Source organism: Megalops cyprinoides, chromosome 6, assembly GCF_013368585.1.
Source record: "Megalops cyprinoides isolate fMegCyp1 chromosome 6, fMegCyp1.pri, whole genome shotgun sequence".
NCBI lineage: Eukaryota > Metazoa > Chordata > Actinopteri > Elopiformes > Megalopidae > Megalops > Megalops cyprinoides.
The window spans coordinates 23,586,980-23,607,325 of NC_050588.1; the positions used below are offsets into that span (position 1 = coordinate 23,586,980).

Sequence of the window (20,346 nt, forward strand, 5' to 3'; positions counted from 1 at the left end):
GTGTGTGTGTATCTGTCTTCTAAGTCCCACTGACTGACTGAGGATGTTGCAGTCAAAACATATCAGGCAGTCATTCATGTATACCGACATGCTTTGCAAAGGAATTCACTGGAGCTCTCTCTCTGTCTCTCTTTTCATCGTATTACATCTGACTCTCATGATCTCTCTTTCCTCTCCTTCTTCTCTGTCTCCCACTTATCTCTTTCCTGTTTCTCTCTCTCTCTCTCCCTGCTTCTCCCTGCATGTTAAAATGGAGTCTGCTAATTGTTGTGGCTGTTGGGCCCCCCAGCCATGGGGTTGTATAATCCCTGCTCCTGCAGCACAGGCGAGGGAGCCTTCATCTCTGCCCCACAGAACACAGCTGGGAGAGGCAGATAAACAAACAGGGGCGAGGGGCTTAGCGGCTGGAAAAATACACGTATTTATACTGCGCTCTACTAGTCTGTTCAAAGGTTTCCACATTAAGGAGCGGGAGAGAGAGGTAATCGACGGAAATGGCATGAACAGTGGCAGCTGCAGGAGAGGAAGGGAGGGACCGAGCAGGCAAGCCTGGCGAGGATCTTAACAAGGGCTCGAGTAGCGCACACGTGTGTGTGAGTGTGTGTGAGCGTGCATGTGTGTGTGCATGCATATGCATTTATGCATGCGTGTGTGTGTGTGTGTGTGTGTGCACATGCATGATGGGGAAGTGGCGCTGCCCGTGAGCCCTACTCCAGTTTATCCAAAAGGGCAAAGAAGCACGTATGTGCAATTTGCCAGCGTCCTGCAGAGACGAGACAGAAGCGGCTCAGTGTGACAGAGAGACGAGCCCCTGCGGTGGGAGTGGAGCGTGGAGCCCGTGACACATTGCAGCTGAGCTCACACACACACACACACATACACACCGCCGGGCCGCCGCGCACCGTCTGTGTGGAACCGTGGTGAGGCCACCCCAGGGAGCAGCCTCGCCGTTTTGCAGCGGCTCCACGCATATGGAGCGCATATCAGCGCCGTGGCGGAGAGAGAGAAACCCTGATGAGCGAGAGTCCCCGGCAGCACAGACACGCCAGCGGTGGCTCTCCAAAGGTTGCAGTCCAACGCTGGGCTCAATGGCCAGGGCTGCCCACAGCTTCTTGAATTTATGCTCGTGCAGCCAGCGTGCTCCACTTTCCCTCCCCGGCATAATGACATCTAGGTGGGTGATTACAGAAGCGTAATTGCCATGCTCACAGCCTGATTGGGATTGCACCTGTAAGTGGTGCTTTCAGGCTTTTCCACCCTTGAACCGAAATCCATTCTGAGTGGTTTTGCTCTGGCCGCATGCAAGCGTGCGGATTCATTTCCCTGGCCTCCAGGCCAGTTTCAGTCCTCTTCAGTTTTAAAAGAATGTGTGGATTTTTACTGATGTATAATGATTTTAATAATTTTAAATTGAATTTGAATTGAAGCCCTCTTGGTAGAAGTTGTTGTATAACAAGCACAACATTAATTATCAGATTAATTTTACTGCAACAAAAGACCAGAATACCACAAAATCATACATTTTTACATTTTTGTAGAGGTACTACATACAGAGCTTCCTGTGTGTGATCTTGTGCAAATGCATTTATGGTGGGTAGGTGGGGCGTTTACCTGTCAGAGCCAGAGATTGCATCACAGGCTCCCAGGCTGCAGCACGTAAACGTTACATTATCACTAAAAGGGCTAGATCTACCAAGCTCAATATTTCTACCTAGTTGGCACACCTACAGTCTGTATATAGAAGCTGTCTGCTTCTGTTATAATGAAAGTTAATCATCAGATCTTCAGTTTAGACACCTTCAGGTATACTGTTTTTTTTTTTTCATTTGAATTGAGTTCAGGAATATTTTGGGATTGAGTTTTAAACCCAATTAAAATGAAAAAAAGATCAATGATTACAAATGATGTGTTTCTTCTCTGCCTTGAGTCCAGACGAGGTCATGTCTTTGCAAATCCTGAAAGGAAATTAACCATACTTGTGCGGGCCCTGAGGAACGCCTCCCTCACTCGGTCACATAGGCCCAGCCGCCTTGACAGGGGCTCACCACTGCCATCAATTTGAGACAATTTTCAAAATAATAAATATTGCACTCAAACATGTTATTGCATAAAGTTGTTGTGTTTTTACAATGGAAAGCATATTCCCTGGGTGATATTTCAAATTTGAAGTACAAGTGAGCTCTAAAACAAGCGGCAGTATTGTCTGTCCTGCTTTATCGCTGTGTCAGTTTCCATGGTGCTTTGTCAAATGTGTTGCCTAGGATGGGACTGGAACCCAGCTAGTGGGAGTAGGTGTTATGAATTGGATTTCAGTCTCAGCAACAAATGGCATATATGAGGATTTTTCAAAATTACATTTACAGTATGTCTTAAAAAGGTTTAATACTTTACCCAATGAAGGAACACGACTTTTTGACCAGGTTATAGGACGTGATAAAGGTTCTTGCCTGTGTCATAGTGCTCTGGGATGGTGAAGTAGAGCAGTGCTTTTTTCATGCTGTGGTGCAGTGAGTTGAGGGGTTGCACGCTTGATAGGTGTGCAGGGAAGTGATTGGAGGGATGCTCTCCCCCCTCTGTAGAAATGAGAGCAGGATGAAAATTAGCAGCCTGTTTAATCATAGAAGGAGATGAGATAAGCAGACCTCAGCCACGGGCCTTACCAAAAACAAATTAAACCGCTATTATCACACAGTCACCCCCCACCCCTGCCTCCTCCCCTCACCCCCTGCTGCACACACACACACACATACACACACACACACACACACACACACACACACACACACACACACACACCCACTAACTTCACTTCCAACAGTCAGGGATGACAGAGTCATTATTGTCAGAGCCATTAAGGAATTTCAGGCACATTGTCTATCAGTCTCTTAGAGTCAGATTGAATGAGACATACTGTATTATGAAGGATTTGGTTTGTGAAAATCCCCTGTTTTAATTATTGAGTCTTGGCTGGGGTTCAGACAGGGAAGAGCTGTTGCCTCTGTTTATTTAGCCTTGGTGCCTTGTATTAATGTGTTTGTATGAGTCTCAAATAGCAGACTGTTTGTTTGGAAGCTGCAAGTTCCACATGGTTTTCATGGAGGTGTTATTCAGTACCGCACTGCAGAATGTTTGTACTTGTCATCACAGTTTGCGTAATCTTTTCTGCAAAAGGAAGAAGGTGGCCGGGATGTATCCTGCCGTGTTTTTATGTTTAACATTTTATATATAAAATATATATCAGAGAGCAAGCAGATCTGGGGTGAACTTTAATGGCTTCACAGGCATAAAACATTTTGCTATTTGGGATTTTGATATTTGTACACTGAGGATTTTACTGTAACTTTGCTGAATTTTACGTATCCCTTTATAAGTCCTTTTCATGCCAGAGCCAGGATCTGTGTGCCATTGACTAGCTGAGTAAGGTCTTCACTGTCCTTACTGTCATGTTGAATGTTCTTTATGAAGCCATGCTTGTGGACTGGCTGCTGGGTGTCCACATTGCAACATATCTAAGATGTCAAATCAAACTTAGACTCAGTGAGATTACTGAAAATTATGACAAAGAAGATATCCTTTCTGTAGCAACTCAATCATTTAATTGATGGTGCAGGTTTTTTGTGTGTTAACACAAGTGCCGAAAGGCAAGCAGATGATGAGCCTTTACATTCTGGTCTCTTGTAAATTGGTCTTGAAAAAGATGACTTTTAATCCTGTCCTATTTACGTATGATAACAGATTATAGATGTAGGGGTATATTCAATCCTCCATCGTTTGTACTTAATTTTAGGTAAATGACACAGTTATTACATTTTTTGTTATTTGCTTTTTATGTTAGTGTCTGAACTGGACATGAATAAGTTATGTAAGTGACGGTAAAAAGAAATACAATCCATAAATAGATCAGTCAAAGTTCAGGGAACAAGTGCAAAGCTGGATGACTGATTAGACTAAATTTCACCATCTTAATTTATAGTAACTATATTAATGGCATAAGTAAACCTCTAGTCAGATCATATAGGCTTCTGCATTGAAGTGTATTTGAGTGTGTCTGTACATGGTGCTATCGCTCAATGACATTTCTCAATTTCTGTTTATCACCAGCAGATGGTGTTGATCATCTGAGTTTCCTAGTCACTGGGTATTTACTTCATCAGCTGATGTCTGGTTTCCAGTGTTTACCCATCCCCTGACTCACAAGCCTATTATCGCCTGGTGCTCTCAATGTACAAAGTGGTTTGTTCACCTAAAAGGAAATTATTGGGAGCTTAATATGAGATTGCATATACAATAGCATTTATTTTTAAACTTTACATTTCTCAAAACATACAAATGAATGCATCTGATACTGAGATAAATATTTTTTCCTGGAAATGTGTACCTTGTGGTGTAAATTGAGACACAAAGGTTCATCAGATTTGACTTCAGTCGTATGATCACATAGTGGAGGAAGGTGTTTAAGAAGTCTAATGATATGATTAAAAATTTGAAAAAATCAGTTGCATATACAAACATCTCTTATTATCATTACATTTCATAATTTTACTTGTAAATGGACTGTCTTCAGTCTTGTGAAGAGGTGAGGAGCTGTATTTTTCTTTTGTTTGATGATGTGTGGTGCAGTACCTGTTGTAGCCATAGGGGGTCAGCAGTGTAATTTGAGTAAGAGAAGATGCTTGAACACCATGAGTCACAAGGCAAGTAACTGGCTGACTCACAGGTGGACATGGCAAATATTTCTCCACCAGATGCAACGCCTCAACAGCTGTTATGACACTGAATTGCTCAGATTTCCAAGAGGTTGTGTCCCCTGCATGTGAAGCTTTTGATAAGCTACATTACAGTACCCCGAGATTAGATTACATGCAGTAGCCCTTATTACAATTTAGTCACATCTACAGGGCTCTCTCTCTCTTAGTCTCTCTCTCTCTTTTTCTTTCTCTGTTTCCTTCTTGCTAGCACTCACAGAACTATAGAGGGGACATAAGTAGATGCAATCAAGACAATCATTGGTTGACTGTGACTGTGTATCGCTGAAAGGAGACCACTCTATAACAGAAGTTGAGTACCCCCTCTTATTTAGTCCTAAATATTGTTACAGCTTCCTTAGATGTAAAAAAAAAAAATCTGTATTAAAGACGAGTGTGAAGGAGGCACTTGTGTAGGTAAGTACACTCAAATTAACTAGTCACAGGTGCATGGTAAAAAACGTTACTCACAATAAAAAGGAAAGATGTTATCATACTATTGTAGTTTCCATGTGAGGAAAGGTCCTGAAATACCCATATATGCACATATACAGTGACATCCCTAATTTAGGTCAGGTCTTCATATCGCATGTTCAGTTTGTTGTACAAAATAAACTAAGAACCAGGGTAGAATGTACTGTAATAAAATGAGAAAGGGGTGGTTAATACATTTATATTACATTGCATTATTTGCTCGTACTTAGCTTACATATTATCCGTAACTGGATATTTAATGAAGTAAACTGCTCCCAACTTTTGAGCTATAAGTCCTGTTCCATCACACTAAGCTGCATGACTGTATGGTCATGCAAAAATAAGGGTATTTTAATAATAAATGTGTAATTGGTGACACCACACATCTGGTGTTTGCGGTGCTTGTTCCTGTAATGCATAAAGAGAGAGACATTGGGTAGCTAAAAGACACAAATCAGCCACAGCAGTGCAGCAACAGTTCTGTAAGGGTTAGTACTGCAACACAGTGAAATCTTAACATCCGATTGCAAGCATTCTCTCCTGATCTGTTATGTTTTCCACCTTGTTATCAACAACAGGCTGTGTTACAATTGAGTGAATTGAGTGTAAGGAAGTGGTATATTTACACATTCTGAGTGGCATTGCAGGTGCTAGGGGTGGAGGTACAATGCTGGAGTGAAATTAGAAACACCTGGTCCAGGTTCCATGCAGGCTCCATGCAGAGTTTGATTAACACAAAAACAGTGATTCCAGCATAGTGGACTTACTTCTTGAAACATAAATTTTTAAAGGGGGGATCAAACAGTGTACTGGTAGACATTGTTTTCCTTGTAATAACTTCAGTAACATCATGCCTAAGAAACTGATTTGGTGTATGGTAGATTTCATGGATATGTGAGTGTGTGTGTGTGTGTGTGTGTGTACATGTGTGCATAGGAATGCAATGCATGTTTGTACATTCTTCTTAATAGTATTTGTTCTCCTTCATTTTCTGCTGGATCTCATTTGAAACATTTGACCATTGAAGATGCAGCTGCTGAGAGGGCTTCCCATTTTCTGGGTCACTTTAATGTTAATTCAGGAGCCTTTAATGCATGAACGCTGGTCAGAACAGATCCTCTTCAGTTCACATAAACACAATATTCTTTGTGAGCAGAAGCTAGTTAACCTTCTTCCAAAATGGCACCAAAGAGGCACAGCACTCCCTTCAGGGGCTAAACTGGCAGTCTTCAAAGAACGTGTTTTCAGAAGAATTCTTGACTGAGCCCACATTTCACAGTCTGATATATGGAGTTAAATCACCTGCTCTTGTGCTCCCTCAGTGTGGAGCATATCACAAGCCTGGCTCCTCACAGTAAGGTGACCAGAAAGATCTGCCCCCTTGTGACTCTCACTGAGGGCTGAGTAAGCCGTCTGGGGTAGGAGGGCGACTGGGCGTTGTGTGCATTGCCTGTGTGTGGCAGGCTCTGTGTGGGATGGATGGATGGATGGATGCAGACATTACTGACTGCTGGGTAGTATCTGAGTCTGCGAGGTGCGCGACTCAGTTCCTGCCGCTGCTTTGAAGCTGCATGTCACAGATCCCAGGCACCTGTGGCTAGGGGTGGAAGTGTTCGTTAAGGACCAGCGCAGAGATCAAAGGGCAGCCCAGAAGTATCACTGTGGGTGTGGCAAGAGGGGAGCCTGGCCGGTTTTCTGTGAGCTCAGGCCACAGAGCAGTTGGCTTTTGAGCTGTGGACCAGATTCCTGCTGGACAGTAATTCACTTTCACTGAGACTGGAAAATAATGGCTGCCCAGTTTTCCAAAGAAACAAGTAGGTTTTAATGGTTTACATGACAGATGGTGATAACTTGGCAGTCTGGGCTCCTCACATATTGATTTAAGGGAAATCATGCCAGGCTTTACAGGTTTATGACTTTTCAAATTCGACGGGAGCTCTGTTTGAATGTGGAAAGCATATTTTCAGTACAGAAATGTGCTGTTCACTCACAATCTTGAGTAACAAAGCCCTGCTTATCTCTGTGACTTCAGCCCTGAGCGTCTGACAAACTCCTTACTTTAGACAGACTGTCTTCAGCCAAACTAGGCAGACACTACTGCCAATACTCAGAACAAGCCAGGCCCCTCACTGTTTCAAATATGTCCTTTTCAAAAGTGTTTTAAATGCATTACGAAATGCATTACGAAAATGTTTCCATGTTTTTATTTTAGGGGGATGCTGCTGAGATATTTTATTTAGGCAACATCAAAAACATTTTTGTATCAAAGATGGTGAAGACCAGAGTTGATATAATTAGTGACATCGTATTGATTTAACTTGTTAGCCCAAGCCATTCTAATTGCAATTTTTATTTTTTTCATTTAATTTTATTTATTTATTATTTTTTTTTCTTTTTCCTTCTCCTCATCCCCCTTCTCCATCATGATAAAAGAATGTGCCTGTCATTGATGATGGTATCTGGTGCCCAAACCCCAGCCATGCAGCATGTGATGACATATATACAGTATGAAGGTGAACATGAATGAGAAAATGAAATGATCCTCTCATGCTCTCTGGAGACTTCTTAAAGGATATGATGATTAGCGTCTGTAACAGGAGCCAGGCCCAGGGACAGAATTTCAGCATGCCATCTCAGTCCTCTTCCTGCAGAAACTGATACACACTGATGTCTTCTGTCTGAAATAGTGCAGCACATTAACCCGGAAAGAAGCTCATTTATTATTATTTTTTCCATAGATGCACTAAGATCCATGTCTGTGAGTTGAATTCAATGAAATATTAACTTCTGTGGGGATCAATAATGATCTTTACCTCACTGATAATGAATAGGAATGAATATGAACTTTGCATTGGTTTTGGTGATGGAGTTCAATTTCTATCTGTGCCAGACTTGTGTTACCATGGTAACATCATGGAGGAAATGCCAGTGACTTAACTGGAGTACATGTGTGGTGCTTTTTTGGCAGGAAAAGCTTTTAGTTTTGTGTTAAGAGCATCAATTGCTTCAAGGTTGTTTATTTTGTTAGATCATTTGTTTTCCAAACCGAATGATCTCTGAATCGGCACAGAATCCTTCAGTATTACAGGTAATACAGAAAGGGGAAGAAGTATTTTCTTTATAAATTATTTTCAAATACTGTAAAATTTGTGTTTTTGTTTGTCCTTTAATTCCCCTGTTTTCCTGAATGCATGCATGTGTGAGCATGTGAGTGTGTGCGTGGGTGTGTGCTTTTTTTGAGTGTGTGTGCGTGTATTTGTTCCCGTGTGGACAGGATGAGCCATCTATCAGCGGATGAACACAGTGAATAAGCATCCAGCCAATAAGGCTAAACTAAAACCAAATCTTTTCCCTCCGCAAGCTGGCTGTCCAGCTGCGGTTAATAGCGGAAGGAAGTTGAATGTTAAGTAGGTGTCAGCGCTAATTATGGTGATCTTGTTCTAGAGCCGCCTGTGGGGGAAGTGCTTTGTATGGAAATGTGTTTTAAGTGGGGTTTACTGAAACAAGTTGATCGGAAAACTAATCATCAAGCCTCAGTTTTTCCCTTGCTGTGTGAAACCTATAGACCAGTGCTTGCTGTTTCCTGATGCAGAAGGAAATATGCCACAGCTGACCAGCCTCACTCATTTGCATATTTGTTCTGCTTGAATTGCTCCAAACCAGGAATCATCCTTGAACTAAAATGTCCATGGCGTTAATTAAAAATGGAAAGGCGAAAAGGGGAACAATTGAAATGCCAGAGTTTATTAATTATGGATGTGGACTTAGAGCTCTTGTTTTGATATTCATGCGCCCTTTATTCCTTGTACATCTTTTATGTCTCTCCGCAGTGCGTGTTGGTAATCCCGGGACTCCACTTCTCAGGTACAGGTGTGCTGTATTGGGGAGGCTTCAGAGAGGAGGTTGAGAAAACCTCAGATCTCTCTGTCTCGGTGGACCCTGCTGATTGACACTTCAGAGGGTAATTGTGGGAGCAGTTTACCTGCGGCCTAGTGTGGGTGGCTTTGCGAACAACATCTTTGAATTGATTGTGCTTCTTTATTGAGCGTGTGGAGTGAAAGCACCTAATCAAGGGGTTCTGCTAGGAGCAGCGCGCCGAGACAACGTTGACTCAGTGTTCCATGACCCAACACACAACGGTCACAGCATGCCTCGGTTGGCAGCTGGAATCTCATGGTTTCAGAAATGTTTTAACATGTGCCTCATTAATAAGGTAGTAAAATCACTTAAAGTTCGATACGTGAAAAAAATTGTCAAAATTAAAAGACTGTAATCTTTGTCTGTCTTTTGGCTAGTTCAATAGGCAGCGCTTCCGATATAATGGGCTAAATTGCCATGGACAGAGTAGTTTTTCTGGAGAGAATTAGCCAGTTTTTAAGGCTTTGTTTTTTTATTAACAGGAGGAAACCTTTATCTCTTACCAGTTCACCTTATCCTAGAATAAAGACACATTACTTCACAGGTCTTTTGAAGGTGCATTTTGATGGTAGCCCATAACAGGTTTGCAGGACTTTTTTGTTTGTCCTCCTTTTTACCCCTAAGAGAACACTGTTTGTCTATCTCTCTCTCTTTCTCTCTGTCTCTCTGTCTCTCTCTTTCTCGTACATGCTCACATCCTAGCTCTCTCCATTGTCCAGTGATTAATTCTGCAGAAGCTGTGCTCCTCTGTGGTTTCATCTTGCATATTATGAAACAGTTTCACAGCATTACATCACCGTGTCCCATGTTTCAGCACGCTGGCCAACTGCCCCCATTAGCAAAGGCCCGTAAAAGGTGAGAACAGTGTCAGCACTGGGGAGAAGCAGGCTGAGCGAATAATTGAAGGATAGAACACAGGTATGGACGAGTGGAGACTGGACCAAAGTCAGCAGTCCTCACACTTAGCAGTCCCTCTTGCCACTTATGGGCTCCTTGTCCTTTCTGCTTGTAACCCCTCAGTTATGGCCTCTATAAACATCAGGAAGAGAGTGCATAGGGGGAAATGATGAAGTATGGATCATGTTTGACTCAGTCTATGTAAAAATTCTGAGATTTCTGCATTGTGTGCAAAGCACAAGATAATAGTATTATTCTTGATCATATTAAATGAAACCCTTGAGCATTCAGATTTACTTCATAGAATAGCAAATGAAGGTGTTTGCCTCTAATGTGCCTCAGATTCCTTTTGAAACTGCCCACTGTTCATATCATTGTCAGGTGATGTGTTTGGTCTTTTCGGATTTTTTTTTTTAATCTGAGCCAATACCACTTTTAAGGCTACTGCTGTAATATTTAGTCACTTGGGGTACACATACCCAAACTCTGAATTTACACTGAAACTGAGGCAGGATGTTCTGCTCCTATCTCTGCAACTACGGCTATTATAACTAATGGTGAGGGTGATGATTAATTGCTATATTATTAATGCAGTTTTATCTTAGCTAATTTTGCTAATCAACAATAAAATGGTTTCTGTGTAATAAAACTGTACAAGAGTTGGTTGTGATGAAACCTCTCTGAGCTGTAATTAATCATTTCATTAATTTAGTGTTGACACATGCACAGTGCCAGGGCAGTGTAGCACATTGCACGGCTATGCAAATGAGACATCTTAACTAAAACAATGGTGGTCCCTGATGTACATACAGCTTGAAGCTATTGCCTTTATATCAGCATGTGAATTCTCATCTCATAATTAATGAATACGATCCCCACCATCATCCTGGTAGAACACCGTTAACTTTTTTTCCTTTTCCCCTCTCTTTTCTGCGTTACAATTTGACGCTCAGTCAGCAGGTGGGTGCAAGTCTGTTCTGCCTACCTGCAAGTGTTGTCAGGAGTAACGCAAATCCCGAGTATGATGAGGTTTGGAGACGACACAACAGACAGGAGGCCTTGCTGTTGTGGGCAGTGGCAGTGGCAGTGGCAGTGGTGCTGGGAGAGGCATTCCTCAGTGATATGAGTGCTCTGCGTGTGAGGAGAGCGTAAGCTGGAGGCTGGTAGGAGCGTCTTCCCAGCTTCTATCTGCATTGATTCCTGCTTCTTCTTTATTTACCCCTGAAAAGAGAGGAGCAGAGACACTCGATCCCGCTCTGTCCTTTGGCAAGCTGTCTCCTGGAGATCTTTTCTTTTTTTTCCTTCATTAGCATGAGAGAGAGGCTGAGATTATTCTGTGCAGTGGGACTGGACTGTATCTTTGGCTTATAAATGTGTATGGTGATATTTGCGCCGGTAAGCATCAAACTTTTTAATATTCTGTACAGATTGTTGTGTGTGATGAGATAAAGAATGAACAGTGTGTTTAAGGAAGAAGCAAGTTATTTGTTGACATCCTGAATGTTGTCAGAATTCAGTTTGGTGTTATCTGATAGTCTTCTTGCTTCAGTGATATTGCTTAAAACAATAATGATTAAATTGAGAAGAATTATCTGCAGATTAATACCATGTTATAACTGCATTAGAATTACTCAAAGATGTAGTATGTCAATTAGTTGAATACCACATTCTTTTTAAAGGCTTAATTAACTTTGCATTGTTACTGCATCATAGAAATTCCTCATCATGTCATTATCTATATACATATATATATATATATGTGTGTGTGTGTGTGTGTGTGTGTGAAAGATCATTGTGCCATTTTTCTAGATTTTTGCTTCATTCCATGCTGCCTATGGATTACGAATGTCAAGATCTGTTTCAACATTTGTAACAGCATATTCCAGCATATTCTGGTATTGTGCAACAAGGGCTGTGTATTCCAACAGGTTTAGTCCCTCTGTGGTTCTGCTGCAGCAGCATTCATTTTCCCACCAAACGTCAACGCTCTTTCTGCAGTCTTCCTCTGTTTATGTTTCATATTTTTATGTTTTATTCATGTTTTACTGAGCAGTGAAAGTCCTGAAAGTAATCCTCAATCAATTCTTTAGCAAAGATGTACTGCCTTCACTCTGATTAAAGGTGTTGGTAGTGGTGGGGGGGCTATCTGTATCGCTGAAGTACCTCACAGTTGGTTCTGGAGACAGTTCCTGTTGGCTCTTAAATCGACTCATTTATCTCCCAGCACTTGACACATAATAACCAGGGGCAGAAGGGAACATCGCCTGCTCATTTTCTCACAAGTTTATAATTTCACAATTCCCACTTGGCATCACCCCATCAGCAGAGAGTAATGGGTTGAGGCCGGTGTCCTCACGCCATGTTTTGTGCCTTTGTTTTGTCCACGGCCCCAAGTCTGAAGTGAATTCCTGTTGGGTCCAGACAGCAGGGGGTGGTTTCCAGGAGTTTGGGCACTGAAGCACCACAGAGAGGAGTCTCTTCCTTGGCCTGTGGGATTGTGTTGCATAATTTAGCTGTGTTCCTCCCCTCCCTCCCTATTGTGGGGTCCACAGACCCCTAGTTGTCAGTGGCAGTATTGCAGGGGTCCTCGGGATGCTTGAATGGTCAGGAAGAAATATTTTAGCAAAAAATCTTGGAACAATGCTGGGGGCTGTTCGCCAAAGAGGTGATAAATCCTGAATTCTCTGCAGTGCATGCAGTCAGACTGCTGCATCATCACTGAACAGCCCAAACCTTGGGGTAAACACAGAGAAGCTGTTTTTTCTCAGTGCCAAGGAGTCAGTTTGAACAGATACTATGGAAGAAAGGTATGTTGGGATGAAATAAGTCAGATTTAAGATGAACAGTGGCTACATTAGCATGGGTTTTCAATGACTGAATGAATTTTATGAAGTTCAATTCAGTCATCTGTTTACAAATTTATTTTCCTCATTAACCACTCTGAAAAACTAAAATCACATAAAAATGCATCTAGAAAAAATACCTGATGCACCCCATTAACTTATTAGAAAGTCTTATCCTGTAATGGTGGTCTAAATGATACCTGTCCAGACAGGTGTAACCATTTAAGAGCTACTAGATACCACAGGGATTTCTGAGAAAATGAGCTGTTGAATGAGTTGATTTTGATGTAATGGTTATGTTTGATGTTGGAGATAATTTTAGATAATAAAAAAATAAAAATAAATATGAAGAAAAAATAATGTTATTCTTAAGGACATTTCTTTTTGTTTTACTCATTTATAACAACAGTGAAATAGAATGTACACTACACTGTAATATTATTTTGTTATTTCTGCCAATATTAGCTGTAAATTATAGTAGCATTGTGGGGTCAGTTTCCCCACCACTAGCCATAGCCATCACGTGCATAGCTTTTATGTCATTTTTCAATATCTGGAATGAAAATGTAAGGTATGGATTAGGGCTTGAAGGACCTTCTGGACAGGTGTTTATTCACAGTGACTGCTTATTGGAGAGTGGGTCTGAGCTGATAGCGCCAGTGCCGGCTAACGGCTTTGGTTAGCCAGTCGATAGTGAAACTCAGCTGCTTTACCTTGTTTGTCTCTCTTTCTCTTCTTTTGTTCGCTCTATCTGACTACATGTCTCCTTCTCTCTTTTTTTACACACATACTCTCTCTCTTTGTGTCTTGCTCACTGTCCGTCAGTCTCAGTCACACTCTGTCTCTGTCTGTTTCTTCTCCTTTCAAACATTCTACTCTTTCCCTCTGTCTCTGCATCTTACAGACACATGCTCTGTCTTACCTTCTGTCTCTCTTTCACAAATCATTCTCTCTTTCTTTCACTTACACTGTCTCTGGCTTTCTCTCTCTCTCTTTCTCTCTCTTATTCTCTGTCTAACTTTGGAGCTGGTCACTAAAACACACATTGTCATGCCTTCCACTGTGGAAAGCTGAAGTAATAAGACTTTGTTTTCAGATTTGGGCTTTTCAGTGGTTTTACACCACTTGTTATTTTTGAGGATAAATGTGAAGTGTGAAAGTCTGAAAGTCCTGAGCCTTTTTGGTGTAGAAGCAATCGATCAGAAATTGATCCCCATACATGAGTAGACCAGAAGAGATGCGGAATGTGAGCATGCTCAGTATGGTCCTTAATGGTTTCCAGGAAGCTCTCCTGCTGCAGCAGATAATAGAATCATGCCTGCCAGGAGGGAAACAGAGAATCTCACTTCGCTAGTTCCTCTCTGCTCATTTATTCATCTGCTCCACAGGATTCTCTGCTTGTGCTGATGCTTAGTATTCGTTAAATTTAATCCAGGTTGCAGAAGGGCGGGACAATTCCCAGGAGTTTCAGAACTTTCCAGTGAATTTTCAGTGTTGTTTTTTGACATTACAGTAATCCAATTTGAGGGATTGCTTAAAGTATATACAGTTATATTGCTTAAGACACACACATATGTATATATATATATATATATATATATATATATACATACATATTCACAGACACACATATATTTAAGAATCATCTTTAAAACATTTTACAACATATTTTAAATCATATTTCTGTTTTAAAACATTTTTATCGATACATCAATCAGTAAAATCAAGGTGTCATATTTAAGACAACTGCAAGAGCTCATGAAAACACCTGTGTTTGTAATTTTGTATTATGGGCAAAATATAGACCTTTCTGTAAACCAAGTGAATGGGTGAGACTTTGTCTCAGGGCAAGCTACATTTCTCCATCTGGAGACATGTTAACGTAGAACTGAAGAAAAAACCAAACCAAACCCACAAATGGCTTCATGATCAGAAAAAACTGCCTCTACCCTGACATACTCTAATGAAGTTGCATGCATAATAAGGATCTACTCTGGGTTTTCAATCACTAGACATTATATAATTGCAGACTCCATGTCTATTATACCTAACAGTAGTGTGAAACGTTTCTCAGCATGTGCTCAATTCCACTCTCATTTTTCCATTAATGTGTTTCAGAGCTGTAATTCCAGCTCACAGTGAGGGCCTCCATTGTGCACATTAAAAAGAGCTTCTGCTTAAAATCAAAACTGACACAACAGATTGGACTGCATTCTTCAAGTGTGCTTCTCAAGTTCCAGATGAATTCTAGGGGTCTACACCATACCTCCCCTTGAACTGAACCCCTTTTTTAAAATGCCTTCATGTTCCAGTAGTTTATTTTTACTATTGTGTGCATTACCATTTTCATGGATTATATTTCTGCAAATCTGCACTGCCTCATATTCTAGTCCAATATCCTCAATAACTTCACCCATGGAGAGTGTGAATGGGGGGATATTCAATCAAACAATATTCAAACTTGTGAACTGAATTGTTTTATTTTTTCACTATTAGTACACATCAAGAACATGGCATCAAAAGAACCAGAAATGTCGTAATTGGTTATTTCAATATTCAAAAGTAATGACACAAAGGACCCTTCTGGTTACGTTGAATGCCTTCCAGAGAGTGCACACCCACAGACTGGGTGCTCTCTGAAATCACTGATGCAATCTCATCAGTGTTGTGTGGTTAACCCATACAAGCCCATGCTGTGAAACAGATGAAGCAGAAGGGGAATCACATGTTTTATATGGCATCCCTCTTAATTGAAATTGACCACCACAATATCTTAGAACAGGCATTGCTACCAAAAACAAAGAGGCCCTAGCCAGATGTACTTTTGTACCCAGGGGTTCTCTACTGAAGAAATAGCATTTTTCTTTTAGGACATTATTGTGATGTAGTGGTAAGGGGCAGGGCTCATAACCCAAAGGTCAGTGGCTAGTCATTGATAGGCTTCTGCTCTTAAGGCCAACTGTTTCAGTAAATAACCAGCTGCATGAATGGATGACACATAAGAATTCTGAGCCATGTAAATTGGTCTGGATAGGAAAATCTGCTCAGCTAATGGAATATAAATATAATGTAATAATTCCTTTCATCTAGTGGCAAGCAAGCAGCCATCTCTGCGGGTGACTGTAGTCACATACTGTATGATTTTCCCATTTGCTCCTTTTTATTTGATATTTAATCCACATGGCATGCATGCAATTATATTTTATAGTCTATTGAACTGAGTTATAAAATGCATACATTTTTTGTACCATGCTGCATACCTTAATATACTGCAGCAGTGTCTCTACTCAACTGGTCTACATCCATATGCATATTTACAGTACTCACGATAGTGTCTACTCCTCAGGTCTGTTTCACTCTTGCATTGCATCTGTTGAATAAATGATAAAATAAAAATGATGTTCATATCAGCATCTTCCCGTGCAATGTGTATGTGTCCATCAACATCTACCTTGTGCAATATAAATACCTCAACAGAAACATAATACTGTGCAATATGCGAGGCAATATTAGTAAAATACTTAATGGTTGTGCAATACCTATATATACAGCTAATGGTTGTGTAATACCCTTGTTACTTGAATATTTAATTCTGCATTTACTGTGTCATTACACTGTGTCTTACTTATTTATACATTATTTTACCCTCTATTTATTGCATTGCTTGCTTACTTTATCTCATTTTATTCTATTTTATTTTATTTTATCTTCTTCTGCAATTTCCGGCACAATAATTTCCTTTGGGATCAATATGCCATTGTAGTGGACAAAGAACCACGTACAAAGCCCCTTCAGAGCTAAACAACAAGTGGAATGGACAGCATGTTTTGTCCAACCTTTAAACTTGCAAAGTAGACCATTTCTGACCAGATACATTAAGTCTGAAAGGGTCTAGGATTAACTGTATCTGTACTGCATAGATGATATCTTTGATCAGAGAATTTCAAAATGTTACAGACCTTTCTATTGATTCCTCTTATATCAAATTCCAGACAGTTAGTATGAGATGGTGATTGGCCTGTTGATGTTTTTCTTGATTTTATGAATTGCACTTCCCGGGAGTTGAAATATTTGATGTTTCTCTGTTTGTCTTTGGAGTGTTTCTAAAAGTTCGAGCAGATACTTAGTGTTTTCCCACTATGTCTGGAGCAGTGCGGAACAGACCCTGAAGGATCAACTGAAACTTAAGTTGTTAGAAACTCTTAGGCTGTCATCTGCTCCGTGAGTCTCCACATTGAAGGGCTTAAGAAAGGGAATCTGTAATGAGTTTTCACATTTGGTGCCGTCACTGAGATGCAGTTTTCCTGCAGAAAAAACATGTCTTTAAAAAGGTCTGCCTGATTTGGTTCTTGTATACATGAAAAAATGGTACACTTTCCATGAAGGGTTATACAGAAGTGCTGCATAACGCCTAAATAAGCAACATCCACAAACTCTAATGTCAACTGACCGCCATTTTGTGGCTTCTGTCCCCGTCCCTGTCACCAGCAGCATTGTTGTAATATTCTAAATCAAAATTCCATGGAAATGTCACTTATAGTGAGGATGGTGACATAGCACACTCTATGATAGTCTTTGTCATTCGGAATATGTTTTATGAGTGTTTATGAAGTGTTATCAATGACATAAGTAGAGTTTATGAGGCTTTATGTTGCTTTTATGTACGAAACTTCATAGAAAGTGTGGTTGGTAGTGGCGTCTTTGGCATAGAAATTCTGGTGGGGCACCAATTAGCTTGTCAAGCCTATCAGTGACGACTGTGAGCCTCAGCCTTGTTAGTCTGACACAGTCATGAAACCCTTGTAACACACTATCACACCTAGCTGCTCACCTGCAAAATACAAGAAAGTAGCCTACCGGGGGAGCGCAGATGGGCCTATCATTTAAAATAAATTATGTTCAAATGTAAGTTCAGAAGGAACATTCATTAACGTGCTACCCAATGACTTCCCTTTGTGAGGACTATTTAAATTCCACATACTCCTTGTACTATGTCACTTGCTCCAGCCTCTGCGCAGCTGAGATTCCGCCTGGAATCCCAGCTCAGCTTTTTCAGGACCTTGGCCACATACTGTACATTGCCAAACAATCTCTTTTGCAATGCAATCGTTGACCTTACACGTAGGCTAAATTAAACTCCTGAAATGTCTTTAAAATGCGATGGACATACTATGGACAATGAACATACTAATTTTGTGTACAAGTTTAAAGTAATATTGCTTACTTATTTACCTATTAATCTTTTGTAGCCTGCAATGTTTTATGCATGTAATACCGTAAATCTTTCTTTACCAAAAAGGGAGGCCAGTCCATGTAATACCGTAAATCATACATTACCAAACGGGGAGGCTAATGCAATAGATAGCCAGCGCTGTTCAAGCTGAGCACACAGCCATATAGTGCAATTATTGACTCACTTCACTACTTGAAAAGGAAGTCTGGTGTTCAGGGGTGATGGACACTCTGAAGAGATGATTTAGGAATGTGTTAGTTTTTGTTACATGGGGTTGGTGATCTGACATAACCAGCATGTGACTATGCAATAGGTGTTTGTTTCTTTGTTGCTGTAAGACAGTAAACGTACTGGAGTATTTGGTGATGCTAGTGTACAGCTAAATATTTTCTTTCTGTACAAACAATCCGAAGAGTCCCAGTTCACTCCAGGGTTTTTGATAAATAGAAATAACAAAGCTTAATGCTCTCTCACAGACAGCTTTCACTCAACATGCCTGTAAACACCCAATATTTGTTCATTAAAAAGGGACCCATGGTTATTCTGTTACAACATAAAACCCAGTGAAAGTGTTCAGTTAGACACACAGTGCCAAACATCTCTGAATAAGCACTGTAAGGGCCATTGATGTGTGTTTGCCACATTCAGCTAAATACCTGCTTGTGGTTCCCTTTCAGTGTCTTGCTGATTTTTTCCTGAAAAGTTCAGATTTTTTCAGTGAACAACCCTTGAAGCTGTTTGCCTGGTATACCTATGTCTTCTCTGAGGTCTCTGTCTCAAGATGGCTGAAATCAATATTTGTGTGCTTTGAGCCAAAGGTAGGAAGAGCCATGACTTCCTGATTATAGGGGAAGGAGAGGCGCCAGCTGGTTGACAGCCATCCTTCATCCTTCATCCATCCATTTCCACTGACTGCATCTGTTGACCTCCCCATTTTGCACACATCCCAAACACATTCCCAACAGGACAAACAGACTCAATCAAGGAGATGGCTAAATGAAATGGCACCCCCTACAAATACAGAGAGAGGGAAAACTACTGCATAGCACTAAGCATCTCTGCGTGTGCACACTCATACAGTATTATACTTGATTGCTGATGAACTACAATACTAACAAAAATTAGAATACATAATAGGAAATTCCTGAGGATTACTTCAGTGGAAATTGTACATTATGGCTGGGTCTGAGAATCCGATTAGCTGGACCCCATTCTCTTGCTTTCTTAATAAAGACATGAATAATACATTTTCAAATCTTAGAAATAATGACCACCCAACCACCTACTCATAAGCCAGATATGAGGACATGAAGTCTCAGCTGAGTTGGGATGATCCCTTGTTTGTATGCACGGCCAAAAGGGCATACTTCCTGCTCTAATCGGGGATGTTGTTCAGGAAGCTCGTGGAGAGCTGGATGAGTGGCGTAGGTAGTGTGGGCTTCTGTGGGCAGAGCACACATGCACTGTCCCCTCCTGTGTCTTATCTGTGTCTTACCTGGATGAATCAGCTGCTCATTGGAATAAGGATGGGTAAAATCTCCGAATGCATTCAGTTCCTTAAATATATCAGTTTCTGAACTATTTTGATGTTCTCCTGCAGGCCGCAGGGGAGTGTCTTAGACACAGCATGACTCTGGGTATAAGCCAGTGCTGTCTTAGAGGGAGAAGGCAGTGCATGTTAATGGCAGAATACATTTCAACCCCACCACCTCTGCATTTTAAGAGATGTTAAAGTGGATAGAAAGTGAAGGCTGTAATCTGTCAGGACAAGTTAGAAGGAGTATAGGGTCCCAGCAAGTGGTCTCTCATGCTCCCACAGGAAGTGATCCTCGTGCCCCTTCAGACTCTCGCAGGAGTGTGTCAAGGGAGAACCGGTCATCCAACACTTGTTAACTAGCCACAGCAGCAAAATTTACAGGCCACAAGCCCATGAGAGTGACACAACCAGTCATATCTTTTCCTTGGTTTCCTTGGTTTAGTTTAGCACAGATCTTTCATTTCAGGGACAAAACTCAAACCGATATTCCTGTCATTATAGTGAGGCAGATTTTTATGTTGAATTGCTGTGAAAAATTGTAAATATGTAGTCAAAGGTGCTAAAGATATGCATAGACCATGTTGGAGGATGATGTCAGAGGATGATGTCAGATGTTGGATGACTTCATTGGATACTGATTCATTGTATTCTCTATCCTTCCCTGATAAAGGTATTTAAGAAATGTATATTTTTAATGTT

General features: G+C 40.9%; 1 protein-coding gene across 2 annotated transcripts in view; it reads left to right on the forward strand.

Moving 5' to 3' along the window:
• Positions 1-20,346, forward strand: part of synpr (synaptoporin) — a 42,102-nt gene that overhangs the window by 11,681 nt on the left and 10,075 nt on the right. Inside the window, exon 1 of one of the 2 annotated variants that reach the window (XM_036531640.1) lies at positions 11,141-11,429. The exons of the other annotated variant lie outside the window; for it this stretch is intronic. Coding sequence (XP_036387533.1) covers positions 11,406-11,429 — 24 coding nt within the window. The 5' untranslated portion in view covers positions 11,141-11,405. Of the gene's footprint in view, positions 1-11,140; positions 11,430-20,346 lie in introns of those variants that run through there. 2 annotated transcript variants of the gene reach the window in all.